The sequence below is a fragment of the Pipistrellus kuhlii genome, unplaced genomic scaffold, assembly GCF_014108245.1.
Source record: "Pipistrellus kuhlii isolate mPipKuh1 unplaced genomic scaffold, mPipKuh1.p scaffold_m20_p_3, whole genome shotgun sequence".
Lineage (NCBI taxonomy): Eukaryota > Metazoa > Chordata > Mammalia > Chiroptera > Vespertilionidae > Pipistrellus > Pipistrellus kuhlii.
Genome location: NW_023425529.1, coordinates 86647180 through 86666202, shown reverse-complemented (window position 1 = coordinate 86666202; position 19023 = coordinate 86647180). Strand labels below are relative to the sequence as shown.

The window sequence follows — 19023 nt, the reverse complement described above, 5'->3', positions numbered from 1 at the left end:
AACTGTCCTTTCGCTTTCGATGGAGGCTGCGGGTCAGTCCCTCCAGGGATTTGAACATCCCTTTTCCCCTTTCATTCCTAACCACCCACCCTAACCCGCCTCCAGAGACCCGCACCTCCCCAGCACCCCCCATCACCTAGCGCTCACGCTGACTGCAGCGGGCTCTAGGACCGCGAGGGACGCCGGCAGGAAGCGGCGCCGGGCAAGGCCGGCTCGGGAGCTCCCCGCAGGCGCGCTCCGGGGGGGAGGTGCGTGAGCGGGGGAGCGGGCGGGGCTGTGCGCGGGGCGGTCCGGGCGCGCGGCGGGTGGGCGGGGCGGGGCGGGCGGGGCGCGCCGCCGGGCCGCGCAGCCGCGGAGCAGGCGGGGCTGTAGGGCCTCGGCGGCGCCCGCTCCCCAGCGCGCTGGGCGGGGTGTGTGCCGGGCGGCTTCGCGGGCAGGCGCGGGCCCCGAGGCGGCGGCTGCGCGCCCTGCGCCGGGGAGGAGCCGGGGGCGGGCGGCCGGCGGGAGGGGACTGGGGCCCGCGGTGGGAAGTGCCGGAGCGCCGGCGGCGACGACGGCAGCGTTGGCAGAGCCGGCTCGGTGCGTGGGTCCGCGGCGGCTCGGGGTTCCCCCGCGGGCTGCGGTGCGAGAGGGCGGCCCGGCTCCCCTTCTCTCCCGCCCGCCGCCACCGCTGTGATTGGGTGGAAGATGGCGCTGGGCGGATGGAAATCCTAATGACAGTCTCCAAATTCGCCTCCATCTGTACCATGGTAGGTGCGGCGGGGGGCGGCCCGGGACCTCCGGGGCGGGCTGGCGGCGGGCCCGTCCCCGCCCTCCGGCGTCCGCGGGCCCGGAGGGGGTGTGGGCAGCGGGGCAGTTGGACGGCGGCGGCGGGCGGCGAGCGCGGGGATTAGCGGCCCCGTGGACGGGGCGGCGCGAGGGTGACGGGGTGGGGGTGCCTGCAGGTCGTCGCGGGGGGCGGGCCCCGCTGAAGTCTCCCGGGCGCGGGGCCGAGCGGCGGGCGCACCGGGCTGGAGGCGGCCCGGCGGGCCGGAGGGAGGAGGGCTCCGGCGCGCTCCGCCGCGGTCCGGCCGCCTGCGGAGCCGGGAGGTGGCCCGGGCGCGGCGGGGGTCCGCGGCGGGCGGGCGGGGGCTCACTCCGGCCCCGGGAGGACGGAAGTCCAGGGCAGACTCCCTCCCGGCGCCCCGGCCCCGCCGAGTCCCCCGAGCCGGTGCTTAGGGAGAGGGGTGTCCGTGAAGATGGAAACTTTAAATAAGTGCTGTGGAAATTTTCTCCATTACCACTCTTTCCCTTACCCAACCTTGTGTCCAGGTGGCAGTCTTGTCTTTGGGAATCCACGTTCGTGCCGCACGCAGCTTAAGCTTTCCTGTCATTTGTTTACTCGAATCTACCAGGCGCATCTGTGTGTGGCTTGAAGTATTCCTATGCAGGGACTGGCTGCAAAATTATGGTCTGTGATCTCTTATTGGGGTTTCTAAATAGACTTTAAGGGCAAAGTGCTAATGCCTGTTGAAAAGTCCCAAGTGAAGCAAAACGTTGGGTGCATGTAAATCTTGGTGATTTTGTGCTTAGCCAAGAGGACCACAATTTCCCACCGATAGGGCACATTCGTTTCAAGCTCTTTACAAGCTTACATCTGAGAATTATAATTATGGGCCATCACAGAGAAAAAGTTATTCTTTTCAGCGTGAGCCTGGTAATTATGTTTTAAAAGAATTTTGAAATCTTAGGTTTTGTCTTACTAGCCTTTTTATTTTTATGCACCCGACTTCATATAGGAGATCCCCAAGCAATCTTCCATTTAAGGGTGGTATATTTTATATTCCTTTTTAAAAAGAAGTGGTGAATCAGATCCGCAAGATGCTTTAGAAGCAGATTCTATACTGCATGCTGATGACAGTATTAAAAAATGGCTGAAATCAGATGGGATTAAAACCTACAGCAGTGATTTTCAACCTTTTCATCTCATTGCACACATAAACTAATTACTAGAATTCTGTGGCACATAAAAATTATTTTTTGTGCTCTGACAAAAAAATAGATATACTTTTGATTCATTTACACTGATGGCTATTGTTGTAGTGGCTGTTATCATTTTTTTTTATTTTACAGTCTAGGAAAAGAGGTCAATGCCCTGACTAAATAATTAGATATTGTATGTTTTTAAAATTCTCGTGGCACACCGGTTTAAAGTCACTGATCTACAGGATATCAGGAATCATATTGAAGAATGAGTCATTGGTGAATTCATTTCCTCAAATAGATATTTGTTTTTCTCACAATTTGTATTTTAGGAGGTATTGATATTAAAGCAACTATAGTAACATGATTTTTGAGAGTCACTTAGATTAGTTTTAGATATTCCAGTTATTCTATTTCAGAAGGAATATGATAATTAAGTCTTTGAGAGTGATAATCTTGCCAGATTGCTGAGCTACACAGATTGTTGGGTCATAAGTTCATTGTCAAAGTCTCCTTCTTCGGGAGTGATGTGTTACTCTTTACCAACCTTTCATTGACTTGGGAATATCAGGTATACGTTTGGCACCCACGAAGTCCCTTGTTGGCAAACTTCGGCTCACGAGCCACCTGCAGCTCTTTGGCCCCTTAAGTGTGGCTCTTCCACAAAATACCATGGCCTGGGAGAATCTATTTTGAAGAAGAGGCATTAGGAGAGGTTTAAGTTTAAAAATTTGGCTCTCAAAAGAAATTCAATTGTTGTACTGTTGATATTTGGATCTGTTGACTAATGAGTTTGCCTACGACTGCTCTAAGGGCTAAATACTGCTGAATGTTAGGTAAAGAGCAGTGATCAAGACAGCCTCTGCTTTCATGGTGATTATAATGTAGTTGAGGGAGACACACAATATTCAAATGAAAATATTAGTGAATGCAAAATATATTATAATCAGATTAGGAAAATGAGGCACAGAGAGATTTGCCAAGTCAAACATGAGTAAGTGGGATTCTGATCTCAAGAACATAGACTCCACAGCTCTTCCTAGGGCTTCTACTCTGGGGCATTAATTACATATGATGTCTGCGCATTATTGGCAAATACAAAAACACCATTGCCGGGCCAAATGAGATTGTTTCAAAACTAATGTTAAAATTGTGTCTATATATATATATATATGTATATATATTTATATATATATTTATATATAATTGTGTTTATATATATATGTATATATATTTATATATATATTTTAAATAAAAGTATATTTTATTGATTTTGTACAGAGAGGAAGGGAGAGAGATAGTTAGAAACATCAATGAGAGAGAGTCATCTATCAGCTGCCTCTTGCACACCCCCTACTGGGGATATGCCCGCAACCAAGGTACATGCCCTTGACCGGAATCCCTTCAGTCCACAAGCTGACGCTCTATCCATTGAGCCAAACCTTTTTCGGCTATATTTATATTTTGTTGTGCTTCCAAAGTAATGCTAAATATCTACAAGTAATTTGCAATTTTATCCTTTAAAGAAAACTGTAACTTACCTTCTGAGAATTACAAAATTAACAATCAAGGAAAATGAAGATATTTACTTCTGTGCTTTTATAAATGCTATTTTTCTAGGTTTTGAACACTCCGTCTCCCCCTTTGTCTAGTAAATTCATACCTGTCTGTCAAGCAGATAGCCTTACCTGAAAAATCGTACCCCTGTCCATCCCCATCCTGCATTCCCCCTTCATATAACTTAACTGCATTTTTGTTATCTCAGTAGCACTTATCATATGTAATGTGTTGTACATTTCCCTCTTATCTGCTTTTTAGATTGTGAAGGCTTAAGGGGAGGGACTGTCATTTATTTCTGCCTTTTGATGGAGCACTAACTTCTGCATATAATAAAACAGTTTCCAGAGTCCTTGATACCTGAGCGAAGTGAGTTTGGTTAAACATGGATGAGGTTGGAGGTGTGTGTGGAGTGATGGAGAGAAGAGGGGCTGGACGGAAAGAGAATGATGGTTCTCAGAGAATCAGCAGCTGTGGAAACACTTATGATGAATTAAAACTTTATTCTGTAAATAATAAAGTTCACATAATTTTTTCATTTGTCAACATAAGGTTGCAAATTGGCAGTATCTTAATTTGGTTAAATAGCTGTGTTAAAAGCACATCTTTCAGATGTGTCTCTTTTTGATCACTGTTCTGCTTACCTGTGAAAATTAGTTTGCTTTACTTAAGTTAGCCTGAGTCAAATGAGTGGTTATGTTTAGATTGCCCTGAATAAATTTGCAAAGATATCTCTAGAAATGCCTTTTGTTATTCGTTCATGAAAAATACATTTTCACTATCACATGGTGTTTATTTGGCTACTGAAGTAATTTGAAACTTTCAGGGCCTGGCACAGAGTTGCTACCCAATTTTTAATATTGTACTTAATAATGATGAAATAATGGGAAAAGTGGCCAAAACCAATGAGAGGCCTATGCTTTGAAATTGAGATGGAAGTTCTAGAGCGGTATTTGGTGGCCTAGGATTAGAGAGTATAGTATGGATCCTGGCCACTAATGGAGACAGGGCTCCGTAAATGTTCACTCGCTCCCACTGTGATAATTATTATCCCTTCCTATGCGGTGGTTATAGGAGTCATAGTTGGGAAGGGATTGTTGGGGAGGGACTGGATAAAAGAGAAGTTGCTGCAGGGGAAGGTAGGTAGATCATGAGGTGGCATTGGCCTGGCTGCTTGCCCACCTGCATCCACGGGGTGAGATAGGTCTGTTAGAATGTGGTGTCAGTGAGGCCAAGGCCACAAGTTAGCTGATTAGTGGATCTAACAGGTTTACCTTGAGCAAGCCTGTATATACCGTGTTTCCCCGAAAATAAAACATCCTCCGAAAATAAGACCTATTTAAAGGTTTCCTTCTGAGTGAAATATAAGGCATCCCCCCGAAAATAAGGGCCCCCCAGGCTCTGTCTCAGAATGAAAATTAATTTACGGTAAACTGGTCACTAGGGCTGCCCCGACTGGCGTTTAGTAACCAGTGACGTTACTCGGAGTCCTGACGTCACTGCTGTGTGGAGGCAGAGCGGAGGTCGGAGCGCGGGGCGGGAGAGGGGAGAAGATTTTCGCAGGTGCCTGTAGAAGAACAGGAGGATAGAGCAGACAGGACACGGCGAAGGTGGTGAGTGCTGGTCTGTCTCTGGTGACACTACCTGATGCTCGTGGCCGCCCTCCTGATGACTGAAGGTTCTCAGTCAGTGGCAGACCCTGCTCCATCCCAGATCCAGGCCCCAGCAAGCCCCGTGACAGTCCCCAGGCAGGCCCCAGGGGGTAAATGTATGATAAACGGGTAAGGGGGGATGTCTGGTGAAGGTGTTCAGTGGCACAGGGTGGCAGGAGGGGGATCACCTAAAATGACACAGAAGGATCAGAGGGGGCAATCAAAATGACACAGGAGGATCAAAAAGGGTTACTAAAATGGTAATCCCCCCTCTGACTCTCCTGTGCCATTTTGATTCCCCCCTCTGATCCACCCTGTGTCATTTTAAGTGATCCCCCTCCCCCCACCTTGATACCCCAATTCTTTTTTTTTACCCCTAGAAATGAGCGTAAAAAGAAAAAGCTACTCGTTGGAGTACAAGAAAGGAATTGTGGAAGACTCTTGGGGCTAAAATCTTACTGCTTTCTGCAAAGAAAAGATGTTGAGTATCCGATTGGTCTGAAAATGGCAAGCAGAGTATGGTAACCTCATTGAACAAGTGGACAAGGGAAATACTAAAAAGCACAAGTGTGGATCAGGTCGGCAACCATTATTTTCCCGAGCTGGAAGACCTGATCTGTGAATGGGTTGTTGACAGGAGAGCAGAGGCTTTGGTTGTGAATAGGGTTCAGATTCAAGAATTTGCCCTTGCAATGGCACCACAGTTTGACATAGCGCCCTGAAGACTTCAAAGCATCACAACACTGGCTGGATAATTTCCTTCAGCGAAGTGAACTGTCTTTAAGAAGATCTACAACATTGTTTAGGTTGGAAGGTACTCAAGTTATTAAGTGAGCACTTGCATTCAAGTCCTTTATTGATGATGCTGACTTCTCTAAATACAATCTTTGCAACATGATTGCTATGGATGAAACTGCAGTGTTTATGGGCCAATCATCTCAAACAACAATTGAACAGCGGGGTGCCTCCTTAGTGTACATTCCCTCCACTGCTTATGAAAGTGCATATGTTTACTGTATTTTGGCAATTCGTCTGGATGGCACTAAAATCCCACCTTTAATCATTTCTAAGGGCAAGAAGGAAAAGATTGAATGTGTTTTGGGTGTTTTTATTTTTGAAACTGAAAAAGCCTGGGCCACACAAGCAGTTAAGTGGGTCGATTTAATGCTGCCGCTTGTTATGCGAGGGAGCCAAAGAGGTATGCTAGTTTGGGATGCAGCAGCACTTACCACGCTAAAGACATGAAGACATTTCTTCAAGAAAGAAAAATAGATCAGATAATGATTCCCACAGGAATGACGGCCTTAGCTCCAGACTCTTGATATTGCAATAAACAAGCCATTCAAAGACAATTTGCGCATGGAAATTAATGACTACATTGAAAATAGAATGGAGAGAAATCAGCCTGGAAACTTTGTGAAACCTAAACTGCAAGAAGTTGTGACTTGGGTGAAGAATTCATGGGAGAAAATCACTGACAGTTGCATTGCAAATGCACTGCGAGCAGGCTACCTTGACAAGAAGTACTCATTTAAAGACAGTGCTATTGCTAAACATGAGAGATTTAGTCCACTGATTCTGAAAGAAATGGAGTCACAGGAAATTCCCCAGGAAATTCAGGAATTGGATTGTTATGATGATGTTCCAGAAGATGATGACATGATTGTCCTTGAATAAATGAGTAAATTCTTGATACTGTGGGATTCAGTTTGTCTGGTTTGTGTTGACAACTACCATACTACTGTACCATATATAGGTAATAAATTTCCTTTATTTTCATTTAACAATAAATGTGTACCGTATTCTTCATGGAAAAATAAGACATCCCCTCAAAATAAGACCTAGAGCATCTTTGGGAGCAAAAATTAATATAAGACACTGTCTTATTTTTGGGGAAACAGGGTATTACTCAGTTCCTCTGCAGCTTTTCACCTAATGATTTTTAGCAACTGTTGATATCCATTGCCTAGATCCAGCATTTCATTAGCGGTTCAGAATAGAGTTTTAATTGCTATTGTGTTTCTTAAAGAAATGCTCTAAAACAGTGGTCGTCAACCTTTCGGACCTCATGGACCACCATTGGTTCGCAGACAACTGGTTGGCGACGGCTGCTCTAGAAAACATTTAGAAAGAATGTAGATATATTTATATCATATTTAAAGCTATATAAATGGAAAATACAGAATATTTTCATCATTGTACTCCCAAATAATAATTTTTGTCAGGCTAAGTTTTACATAAAGTTTAACTTTTTCCTACCTAAACATAATTTTGTGATATTTGGGGTTCTTTTAATTGGAAGTATTGTTTTTGTTTTGACATTTGAGTTATAATATATCAACTTTATAAGTTAGAATGATTACATTAATTTAGATTTGTTATGTCTTAACTGAGAATATATCACCATAGTTAAATATTACATTCTCATAGAAGACATTCATAAGAAAATTGGAAGCAAAATAAAATGAAATTAACAGTACAAGTCCTTTTATGAATTGCATATTGTGCCTATAGATTAGTAGTTGTGCTGTACAGTTCACCTTTGAACAACACTGGTTTGAACTGTGCAGCTTCACTCATATGCACATTTTTTTCAATAACTACCTAGGCAGCCTCCCTCTCTATTTCTCTTTTTCACATATGATTCTACCAATTGTGGATTAAAACCAGTATTTTAAGTCCATGGTTGGGAATTGAGGATGTGGAGGCTGACTGTATGTATTGCACTGTGCATATACGTATATACGTATATAGAAGCCTAAGTGACCAGCCTACCGATCAACCGACGGACCGACTGGTATCTATGGTGCGCACCGATGCAGGAGCTTCTCCCTGGCGGTCAGTGCGTTCCCAGAGGGAAGCTGGTACCAGCAGGCAGGGGAAGGAAGGCCTACTCTTGCACGAATAAGGTCACATTCTGAGCTATGAGAGTTAAGACTTCAGTATATCCTTTTTTTAGAAATACTGCTTTACGGTTCGTCAGGAGTAAATAAGATAGTGCATATCAGATATCCAGCTCAGTAAATGTTAGTTCCCTTCTTCAATTCTTTAGGTGTCTGCTGGGAACCCTGTATTTATTTTAATGGATGATTGAACTCATAATCACAATGTATGAATTCCCTATATCAGCAGAATGAATTTTAGTAACATAGTACATCTCTTGATTTGCCTGCACATTCTCTTCTTACTATAGGTGAAAATCCCCAGTTAATTTTTTAAAAATTACTTTATTGATTAAGGTATCATATATTTGTTCTCCCCCCACCCCCATTCCCATCATAAACCCCTCCCCACGCATACCTTCACCCCCCCTATTGTCCATGATCACTGGTTAGGCTCATATACATGTACTTAAGTCCTTTGGTCCCAGTCAAAATTTAGGTCATTTTCAGGGTGAGTGGAAAGGGGAGGAGGAAAAGGCTGGGGTAGGTCTGGCCAGCATAGTGGTAGTGTCACTTGAAGACAAGGATAGTCAGGGACTGGAAACCTCTGACAAATGCACTTCTCCTCTCTAGGGACTAAGAGCCTTAGTAGTCTTGAAATATACTTATCTCTTCCTTGATTTAGCCTCCTGCACACCCCCTATTGGGTATTGAGCCTGCAACCTACCCCGGGCATGTGCCCTTGATCAGAATTGAACCTGGGATCCTTCAATCCATAGGCTGATGCTATACTCACTGAGCCAAACCGGCTAGGGCTCAAATTAAAGTCTTTTTTATTTTTTTATTTTTAAATATATTTTATTCATTTTTTTAGAGGAGATGGATAGTTGAAAAACATCGATGAGAGAATCATCAATCAGCTGCCTCCTGCACACCTCCCACCGGGGATGTGCCCCCAACCAAGGCACATGCCCTTGACCGGAATAGAACCCGGGACCCTTCAGTCTGCAGGCTGACGCTCCATCCACTGAGCCAAACCAGCTTCGGCTAGAAAACATTTTAATGGTTGCTAGATGGGATCCCCATGGGGTTGGGTGAAAAAAGGGTGAAGAAATTAAGTGTAAATTGGTAGTTACAAAATAGTCATTGTGTGTGTGTGGGGTGGGGTGGGGGGCGATGAGGGCAGAACCTAACCAGTTTGGCTCAGTGGATAGAGCACCGGCCTTCAGACTAAAGGGTCTTGGGTTGATTCTGGTCAAGGGCATGAACCTTGGTTGTGGGATTGACCCCCCAGTAGGGGGTGTACGGAGTCAGCTGATCGATTCTCACTCATGTTTCTAACTCTATCCCTCTCCCTTCCTCTCTGTGAAATTAATGGTAAAACATGCCCTAACCAATTTGGTTCACGGGATAGTGTTGACCTGTGGTCTCAAGGGTCCCAGGTTCAATTCCAATAAAGGGCATGTACCTTGGTTGTGGGCACGTACCCAGGAGGGAGCTGATAGATGTTTCTCTCTCATTGATGTTTCTAACTCTCTATCCCTCTCTTCCTCTCTGTCAAAAATCAACAATATATGTCCCAATACACTAAGGTTGTGGGTTTGTTCGCTAGCCAGGGCACATACAAAAATCAACCAATGAATGCATAAATAAATGAAGTGGAACAAATCTGTTTTCCTAATAAAATAAACCTTTTACTATAGTATTGTATGTAAACTGTAACTGAAAAATAAAAAATTCAACTCTTTAATAGGATAATTTTGAGTAAAGAATTGCTTCAAAATTATGTCCTTCAAAAAATCACATTAGACAACTAAGTTCTCTTAATCTTGCAGTGCGATGTCATGTAGCCTTAAAACTGCTGATACAGCCAAAACCGGTTTGGCTCAGTGGATAGAGCGTCAGCCTGCGGACTGAAGGGTCCCAGGTTCAATTCTGGTCAAGGGCATGTACCTTGGTTGCGGGCACATCCCCAGTGGGGGTTGTGCAAGAGGCAGCTGATCGATGATTCTCTCTCATCGATGTTTCTAACTCTCCGTCCCTCTCCAAAAAAATCAAGAAAATATATAAAAAAAAACAAACACAACACTAAGGTATGATGGGATAGTATCTGTTGAAATTACCGGACCTGAGGGAATTGTGAATGAGTCCTTACAGCTGAGACTGACCCAAAGAAACCCTCCCCATCCCTCACTGGTTATGAGGACACTTGTTACTTCCCACCTTTTCCAGACATTTGACATGGCTTGCATAATGGCCTATTATTACCCATTTGCATATTAGACAAATCCAACTAATTAATCCCAAGTGCTTAGAATAGTGCCCAGCACATAAATATCCAGTAAATTTTAATTTCTCTAGCGTCAACGTATTTTTTAACCATTTAAATTGCAGAAATCTAGTTCATAGACCTTACAAAATCAGACAGTAGACCAGTTTGTCTATCTCTGGTTCAGATGATGCCTACTTGTATTGAGGAAGAGCATATAAAGATGCTATTCATTTTAAAAAGAATGTGCTACACTCAGGCATGAGGATATAAAAAATATGAGGGCAGAACTGGGGGAATGAGGGGACAATGGGGGGATAAGGACACATTTGTAATACCTTAATTTAAAAAATGCTCTCATAACAAAGTATAAAAGCAACTAGCCACGTGGAGCTACTTAATTACAATTAAATAAAAATTTAGCTGTGTACAGGCTCTTGGTTGGAGTGTAGTCCCATGCACCAAAAGGTTGTGGGTTCAATTCTCTTTCAGGGAGTGTACAGGAAGCAACTGATTGATATTTCTTCCTAAAATCAATAAAAAATATTCCTGGGTGAGGAATAAAAATAGTAAGATAAAACCAAAATTAATTTCTTACTCACATTAGCCACACTGAAGTACTTGGTAGCCAAGAACACTTGTATCATTCAATACAAACCAGAATACAACAGCAGTTTAAAAGATCTCATACATTTATTACTGAACCATCCTACTATTGCAGAAGGGGGAAAAAATCAATAGAGCAAAATCACAAGTCCATTAATTCTCCAATTAAAATGCTCCATCTGTCCAGATGGTAGCATCTTTTCAATCATTTAAAGGTGTAGGCAACCTGGATACAGCATAAATATGTGAGTCATCTGTCATGAGTGAGTTCTCATAGGCCCAGTTTGGTTCTTCTTCAATGTCTCCTCTTCGAGTTGTACCTACACAGAAGGAAATTCCAAGTTACAAAAGTAAGTCTGACCTCAATCGAGCTGCTCATTCACCACAGACTGCCACTGTGTACCACAATATCCTTGGAAGGCAAAGGGTCCAGGCTTTTCTTTCCGTTCACAAGTTTGGAGCTCTTTTCAAATTAAAATCTTTTAAAATGACTTTATTATATTTAGATACTACTTTACACATGAGGAAAGAATACATTAATCAACTTTTTAATCTTTTAAGGATTCAAATAGCTAATTTTGTTATCTATCAAATTAGGGTAATATCTAAAAGGGTTGTTTTGAAATTAAAATAGATCATGTATGTAAAGTATCTGGTGTAGTATTTGGCCCAAGATAGATACTTAATAAATGGTACCTATTATTGTTATTGTGTCTATTTGGCCTATAAAATATATTTAAAAAATAATAATATAATTCTCTTTTAGTCACTGTTGATATTTACTTGATTTTTTTGTAATGTACCATTTTGATTCCCTTCCTTCCTTTTCCATATATATATATGTTTTTTTAAACATATTTTATTGATTTTTTACAGAGAGGAAGAGAAAGGGATAGAGAGTCAGAAACATCGATGAGAGAGAAACATCGATCAGCTGCCTCCTGCACACCCCCTACTGGGGATGTGCCCGCAACCAAGGTGCATGCCCTTGACCAGAATCGAACCTGGGACCTTTCAGTCTACAGACTGATGCTCCAGCCACTTAGCCAAACAGGTTTCGGCCTTTTCCGTATATTTTTTAGTTTTCTTGGGGATTACAATTATCTTAAATTGATGACAACCTATTTTTAATAATACCAATAGTACACTAACACTCTGGTTCTATACACATCTGTCTCTACATATATTAATGATGCACCCATTAACACAGTTTTCTAATTGTTGTTTAATGTGTTTTCCTTTTATGTTATACTAGAAGCTCGGTGCATGAAATTCGTGCATGGGGATGCGAGGTGTCCCTAAGCCCAGCCTGCACCCTCTCCAATCTGGGACCTCTCGAGGGCAATCTGACATCCCTCTCACAATCCAGGACTGCTGACTCCCAATTGCTCGCCTGCCTGCCTTCTTGATTGCCCCTAACCACTTCTGCCTGCCAGCCTGATCACTCCTTAACCACTCCCATGCCAGCCTGATTGATGTCTAACTGCTCCCCTGCCAGTCTGTTTGCTCCCAACTTCCCTTCTCTGCTGGTCTGGTCACCTTTAACTGCCCTCCACTGCAGGGTTGATTGCCTCCAACTGACCTTTCTTGCAGGCCTGGTCCCTCTGAACTGCCCTCCCTTGAAGGCTTGGTGCCTCCCAATTGCCCTCACCTGCTGGCCATCTTGTGGTGGCCATCGTGTGTGTGTGTGTGTGTGTGTGTGTGTGTGTGTGTGTGTGTATTGATCTTTGACCACATGGGGGGAGCCATCTTGTGTGTTGGAGTGATGGTCAATCTCCATATTACTCTTTTATTAGATAGGATAGAGGCCTGGTGTATGGGTGGGGGCCAGCTGGTTTGCCCTGAAGGGTGTCCTGGATCAGGGTGGAGGTTCCATTGGGGTGAGGGGCCTGTGGTGGTTTGCAGGCCAGCCACGCCCCCTGGTGACCTAAGCAGAGGCCCTGGTATCTGGGATTTATTTACCTTCTACAATTGAAACTTTGTAGCCTGGAGCAGAGCCAGGCCTCCTGCTCTCTCTGCCGGCAGCCATTTCTGTTGGGGTTTGTGTATCTTCTATAATTGAAACTTTGTAGCCTTAAGTGGAGGCCTGGGCTGGTCAGGGTGTGCATAAAGCTTTGCTTCTTCCATTGCTGGGGCAACCCTAGCCTCCTGCTCTTTCCAGCTCTGTGGCTGCCGCCATTTCTGTTTGGATTTGTTTACCTTCTGTAATTGAAACTTTGTAGCCTTGAGTGGAGGCCTAGGTCGGCCAGGGTGTGCTCTATGTGGCTGTAGCCATCTTGGTTGGGTTTATTTGCATACTCGCTCCTGATTGGCTTATGAGCGTGGCTTGTGGGCATGGCTTGTGGGTGTGGTAGAGTGCTGGCTAATTTGTATATTACTCTTTTATTAGGTAGGATATGAAAAAGGGGGAGGGTTAAAATAAAAAGTACAGGTATGTATGGGAGGGCAGGCAATGGTAAAATATGTACACAGATATAATTTAATAAAAAAAATAAAATAAAAAGTACAGTTATAAGATAAATGAGTACTGGAGATGTGATGTACAACATGATGACGATAGCTAACACTGCTATATGATATGTAAGAAAGTTGTTAGAGTAAATCCTAGGAGTTCTCATCACAAGGAAATATTTTTTCTTTTTATTGTATCTGTATGAGAAGATGGATGGATGTTAATGAAGCTACTGTGGTAATCCATTTATAATATATGTAAGTCAAACCATCATGCTGTGTATTTTAAAATTATACAGTGATGTATGTCAATTATTTCTCAATAAAACTAATATAACTCCCAAAAGTGCAATAATACTTTTACATTTATCTGCGTTTTTTTATTTTTCTACATGACTTTGAGTTATTGCCTAGTGTCTTTTCATTTTAACTGGAAGGGCTCCCTTTAGTATTGTAGGATAGGTCTACTGGTAATGAATACCCTTAGATTTATTTTGGAATATCTTAATTTTTCTTTTACTCCTGAAGAATAGTTTTGACATTTTTAGAAATTCGTTGACAGTTTTTCTCTCCTAGCACTTACAATGTTATCCTCTGCTTTCTGGCATCTGGTTTCTGATGAAAACTCTGCTCTTCATCTTGCTGCAGATCCTTTGTGATGAGTTTCTTCTTTCAAGATTTCGATTCTCTCTTTATCTTTTACAATTTTTCTGTAATGTGTAGATCTTGTTGAAGTTTTTCTGTACCATATTTGTTGAACTTCTTGGATGTGTAAATTCAGGTCTTTCATAAAATTTGGGAAGTTTTGGGCCATTATTTCTTCAGGTTTTTTATTTTTTATTGTTGCTTTCTTCTTTCCTTCTGCCTGGGATTCTCATGCATATGTTGGTATGTTTGATGGTATGCCATAGGTCCCTCAGTATCCGTTCATTTTTCTGAATTATTTTTTCATTTTGCTCTTTAGACAATAATTCCAACTGCCTTATTTTCGAGTTCATTGATTTTTTTTCCTCCTGCCTATTTAAATCTGCCATTGAACTCCTTTATTGAATTTCTTATTTCAGTTATTATACTTTAAAAAGAAAGCAAATAAAAAATCTGGAATTATTATAATTATAATCTCTTTATTGACGTTCCCTATTTATTCATGCAGCAGTCTCCTGATTGTCTTTAGTTCTTTTGTTTCCTTTTGTTTTTGAGTATATATAAGACAATTGATTTAAAACCTTTGACTAGTACCGTATTTTTTGGACCATAAGACGCACCGGACCATAAGACGCACCGGACCATAAGACGCACCAGTTTTTAGAGAAGGGAAATGAAGAAAAAAAGACTCTGAAACAAATAGTGTCCTAAAATATTTTATGTGCATTAAAACCTAACATCACAGACATAAACACATGTAATCAACCCTGTAAAGTAAACAGCTGCATTTAGAACCATTTTAGAGCCGGGCAAGCACACAGAGACCACACAGAGCCGGGCAAGTAAAAAAACTTTTTTTTTAAAGTAAATATATGTGTAGGCTATATTTGGACCATAAGATGCAGGGACTTTTTCCCCCCACTTCTGGGGGGAAAAAAGTGCATCTTATGGTCCGAAAAATACGGTAATTTCAGTGACTGAAATTCCAGAGGAAGGGAGTGGAGGCAGTGTTGCACACTCCTCTCTATTTTTTCTCAGTAATGTTAGGTAGTTATAAAGAGCATAGTTATTTAAAGGATGTTTTTATAATGCCTACATTCATTGTGATTTTATTTTTGTTTTGTAGGGCGCCAATGCCTCGGCATTAGAGAAAGAGATTGGTCCAGAACAATTTCCAGTCAATGAGCACTATTTTGGATTAGTCAATGTAAGTATTCATTGATGTTCAGCCTTCAGAATTATGTTTGGAAGTAGGTTTTAAAAATGATGAATGCATTTCATAATTCATTAAAGAAAACATGTTCATTTATATCAGTAGACTTAATGCCAAGAAACTTGATTTGGAATTTTTAATTTATCTTTAATGTCAGGGAACAAAGTTATCTGGTGACTTAAGTGTCTTGGAGATATAATAGTTTCTACTTATAAGCCTGATGTTTCCTATTTTGTGTCAAAATTTTCTCATAACCAAAATTTCATATGGTTTAGACCAAATGATCTCTTGATTCTTTCAGATCTAATTAAATGTCTACATATAAGTGGTCCAAATAGTTTAGTCAGTTCCTCCATGTGTTGAGATAGGGTCTTTGTCATTTTACCTCTGACATTGTTCTAATATAAATATAAAAGTATGGGGAAAAAATACATCCTCAATCCTTGTGGAGATAATTCTAGTAATTATACATTTTTGAAATTTTGGAAGAACCTGCTTTAGAATTTTTAACACTTCTGCAACATCAGAAAACACCACAAATCTGTATTATATAATTATTGTGGTAATTAATATACTATTGTGCTATACTGTTAGGTGCATCCATGGTGAGTATTTAAAAATATGCTACATATGGTGTTACAGGTAATTAAGTTAAATTGAACAAAATTGGTGTGTCGCTAAATACTAGTATGTTATTATGATGTGTGAGATAGATTTCTTGTGTGATTGGGGAAAAGCAGTTGGAGTGACATGTATACCCTCACCTGCTCTGGGACTCACATCTGCAAGTGTAAAGCTTATCACAAAGAATAGGCAGTCTCCACCCTCTAGCCCCTCTGCATTGAAGACTACTTATTACTCCTCAGACTATTTTTTTCTGGGATTTATCCTTAGATTATTAAAGTGCTTATACTTCTTTTAAAATTCTGCTATTTAAAAAAACAACAATAATCTATTGACTTCCTGTTAGGACAGATAAGAAAGTTAGTTCTTTTTCCACCATCCCCTGTTATTTTCCCAACATGGAATTGCTTTATTTTTCTATTAATTTCCATTTACTCTTCCAGTTAATCTTCATCAGAACTAAAAAAACAAAAAACAAAAATATTTTCTCAATATCAATTTTCACTGAACATGTCCGTTAGGCAGATACTCCCTTCCTTGGAGCCTTCTGTCCTTCTGTGCAGCCATTACCTGCCCTTCCTTTTCCACTACTTGGACATTCCCTTCACGTTTCGTCTTTTCTAGATCCTGTTTTCTTTTTCAGTTTTCTCCCTGGCTTTGATGAATACATTATACAGTAGCTTCTTTAGGAAGTGTACATGGGAGATAAACTTTGAGATAAATTATGTAAATTTTTTAAAAAATATATTTTTATTGATTTCAGAGAGGAAAGGAAAGGGAAAGAGAGAAAATTCAATGATGAGAAAGAATCATTGACTGCCTCCTGCATGCTCTACACTGGGATCGAACCTGCAACCCGGGCATGTACCCTGATAGGGAATCGAACCTTGACCTCCTGTTTCATAGTTCAACATTCCACCACTGAGCCATGCCAGCTGGGCTAAAAATATTTTTGTTATTGTAACAGCTACATATAGGTTTTAGGTTATAACCTTCCTGAGGAATTTTTAAAGGCCTTATTGTATTATTTTCTGACTTCTGTTGAGAGGGCTGATACCATTGTGGTTCTTGATCTCTTCTGTATGTGGCTATCTCTCCATTGGGTCTGTGGCATTTAGGATGCCCTGTATCTACCATTCACAATGTTCTGAGTTTTCATGTGACTTGATCTCCTCCCTCCCATTATTTCATTGGGCATTTATGTACCTGTTCAGACTGATGATTTCTTTTCCTTAGTTTTAGAACATTTCTGATCCTATTATTTGAATAATTTCTTTTCAATTAACATAATTTCTCTGTTCTTTTTTTATAATACTGTTAGATGCATATTGAAACACTTAGACTGATTCTCTATATTTCCCCTCCCCCCATTTTTGATCATCTGCCTTTTTAATTCTGCATTTTAGATGATTTCTTTGACTTTTTCTCAACTCATTACACTTTTTATTTCTTAGACTGTTACTTTTGCTTTTTTAAAATTTTTTATCTTGTTTCACAAAGGCAGTATTTTCTGTTATTTTTCTCAGGTTAGTATTTATAGTTTTTGTTGTTGCTGAAGTTTTCTTATACTTACTGGATTGTTTCTGAGTTGTCTAGTGATCAAAAGCCTCATTTCAATTCTGGGTATGGCAGAACCCCAATTTCTTTGGTGACTCACCTTTATTTGGTTCAGACTCCAATGCTAATATGTATGTTGAATTGTAGTAAAGTTGTGCCCATTGACAGTCTCCCAAAAGACCCATTTTTTAAAGAACAATCATCTCTATAATAAAGAGCCAGGGTGTAATGACCAATCATGATCAAAGGCTGACCATCCTGAAGTCAGCACTGGGTTGCCATGGCAACCTAGCACTAACTCTTGTGGTTGCAGGCCTGATGACCCAGCAGTGATTGCTGAGTTGGCTTTGAATCAGGCCCGGAAAGAGACCTGAAGAGAGAAGCTGGGGCTGATCTGTAGCATCTGTGGCAGCTTTTGACCAGCACTTGCCTCTCTCCCCTTGCCTGGCAAGCAGCCCTGCCTCCATTTCTCTACAAGCCTCCACCGGGACTGCTGATCAGCCCTGCCTTTCTGATCAGGCCCTGTTGTTAGGCCCAGAGACACTGACTAGTATAGAAACTGGCCAGGCAGAACCAAATCTGGGTCAATTGTGAGGAGGCAGTGACTGCCTACCAGACAGCTTTTAACACTGACTTGCATAGAAACTGACCAATCAGAACTAAATCTGGGTCAACTGTAAGGAGCCAATGGCTGCCTAGGAGGCGGAACTTTTGACGCTGACTGGCATAGAAACTGACCAGTTAGAACCAAACCTGGGTCAACTGTGAGGAGCCAATGGCTGCCCAGGAGGCGGAGCTTTTGATGCTGACTGGCATAGAAACTGACCAGTTAGAACCAAATCTGGGTCAACTGTGAGGAACCAATGGCTGCCTAAGGGGTGGAGCTTTTGACGCTGACTGGCATAGAAATTGACTAGAACCAAATTGGCCAGCAGAGGAGGACAGTTGACAAGATCAGGCTGGCAGGGGAGGACAGTTGGGGACAACCAGGCTGGCAGGGGACGGCAGTTATTGGTGAGATCAGGCCAGCAGGAGAAGGCAGTTGGGGGCAACCAGGCCAGCAAGGGAAGGCAGTTAGGGGCAGCAACCAGGCAGGCGGGCAGGTGAGTGGTTAGGAGCCAGCGGTCCCAGATTGTGAGAGGGATGTCCGACTGCTGGTTTAGGCTGATCCTGATCGGGCCTAAACTGGCAATCGGACATCCCTCAAGGGGTCCCTGATTGAAGAGGGTGCAGGCTGGGCTGAGGGAACCGCCCCTTCCGTGCACAAATTTTGTGCACCAGGCCACTAGTCATAATAATAAAAGGCCAAGAGGTGTCACGACCAAATGACTGGTTGCCATTGACTACTTCTGGGTCCCTCCGTTTCTCCCTCCCAGTGCACAAGCAGGGGTGGGACGGGACTAGGGACTGGCGAGCAGGCTGAACTCCTGACCTCTTTGTTCCTCCCCTAGTCCACAGGTTCTGATGGATCAGCGATGGCAAATGGGGGAATCGGAGTCGGTGGTGGGAGGACTGGGTGGCTGTCAGGCTGTTGGGATCATCAGCTAATCCCTGGCTGCTTGGGGGATCAGGCCTTTGGGAAAGCGGGCATTACTAACTTCACCT

General features: G+C 42.4%; 1 protein-coding gene across 5 annotated transcripts in view; it reads left to right on the top strand.

Moving 5' to 3' along the window:
* The first annotated feature begins 350 nt into the window (after positions 1-350).
* USP12 (ubiquitin specific peptidase 12) overlaps positions 351-19023 on the top strand; it is a 64169-nt gene continuing 45496 nt past the window's right edge. For 2 of the 5 annotated variants that reach the window (XM_036455721.2, XM_036455722.2), the window contains exons 1-2: positions 351-749; positions 15151-15231. In XM_036455721.2, the coding sequence (XP_036311614.1) occupies positions 702-749; positions 15151-15231 (129 nt within the window). In that variant the 5' untranslated portion in view covers positions 351-701. The remainder of the gene's footprint in view (positions 750-15150; positions 15232-19023) is intronic. The other 3 variants (XM_036455719.1, XM_045588464.1, XM_036455720.2) reach the window with 3 other exon arrangements.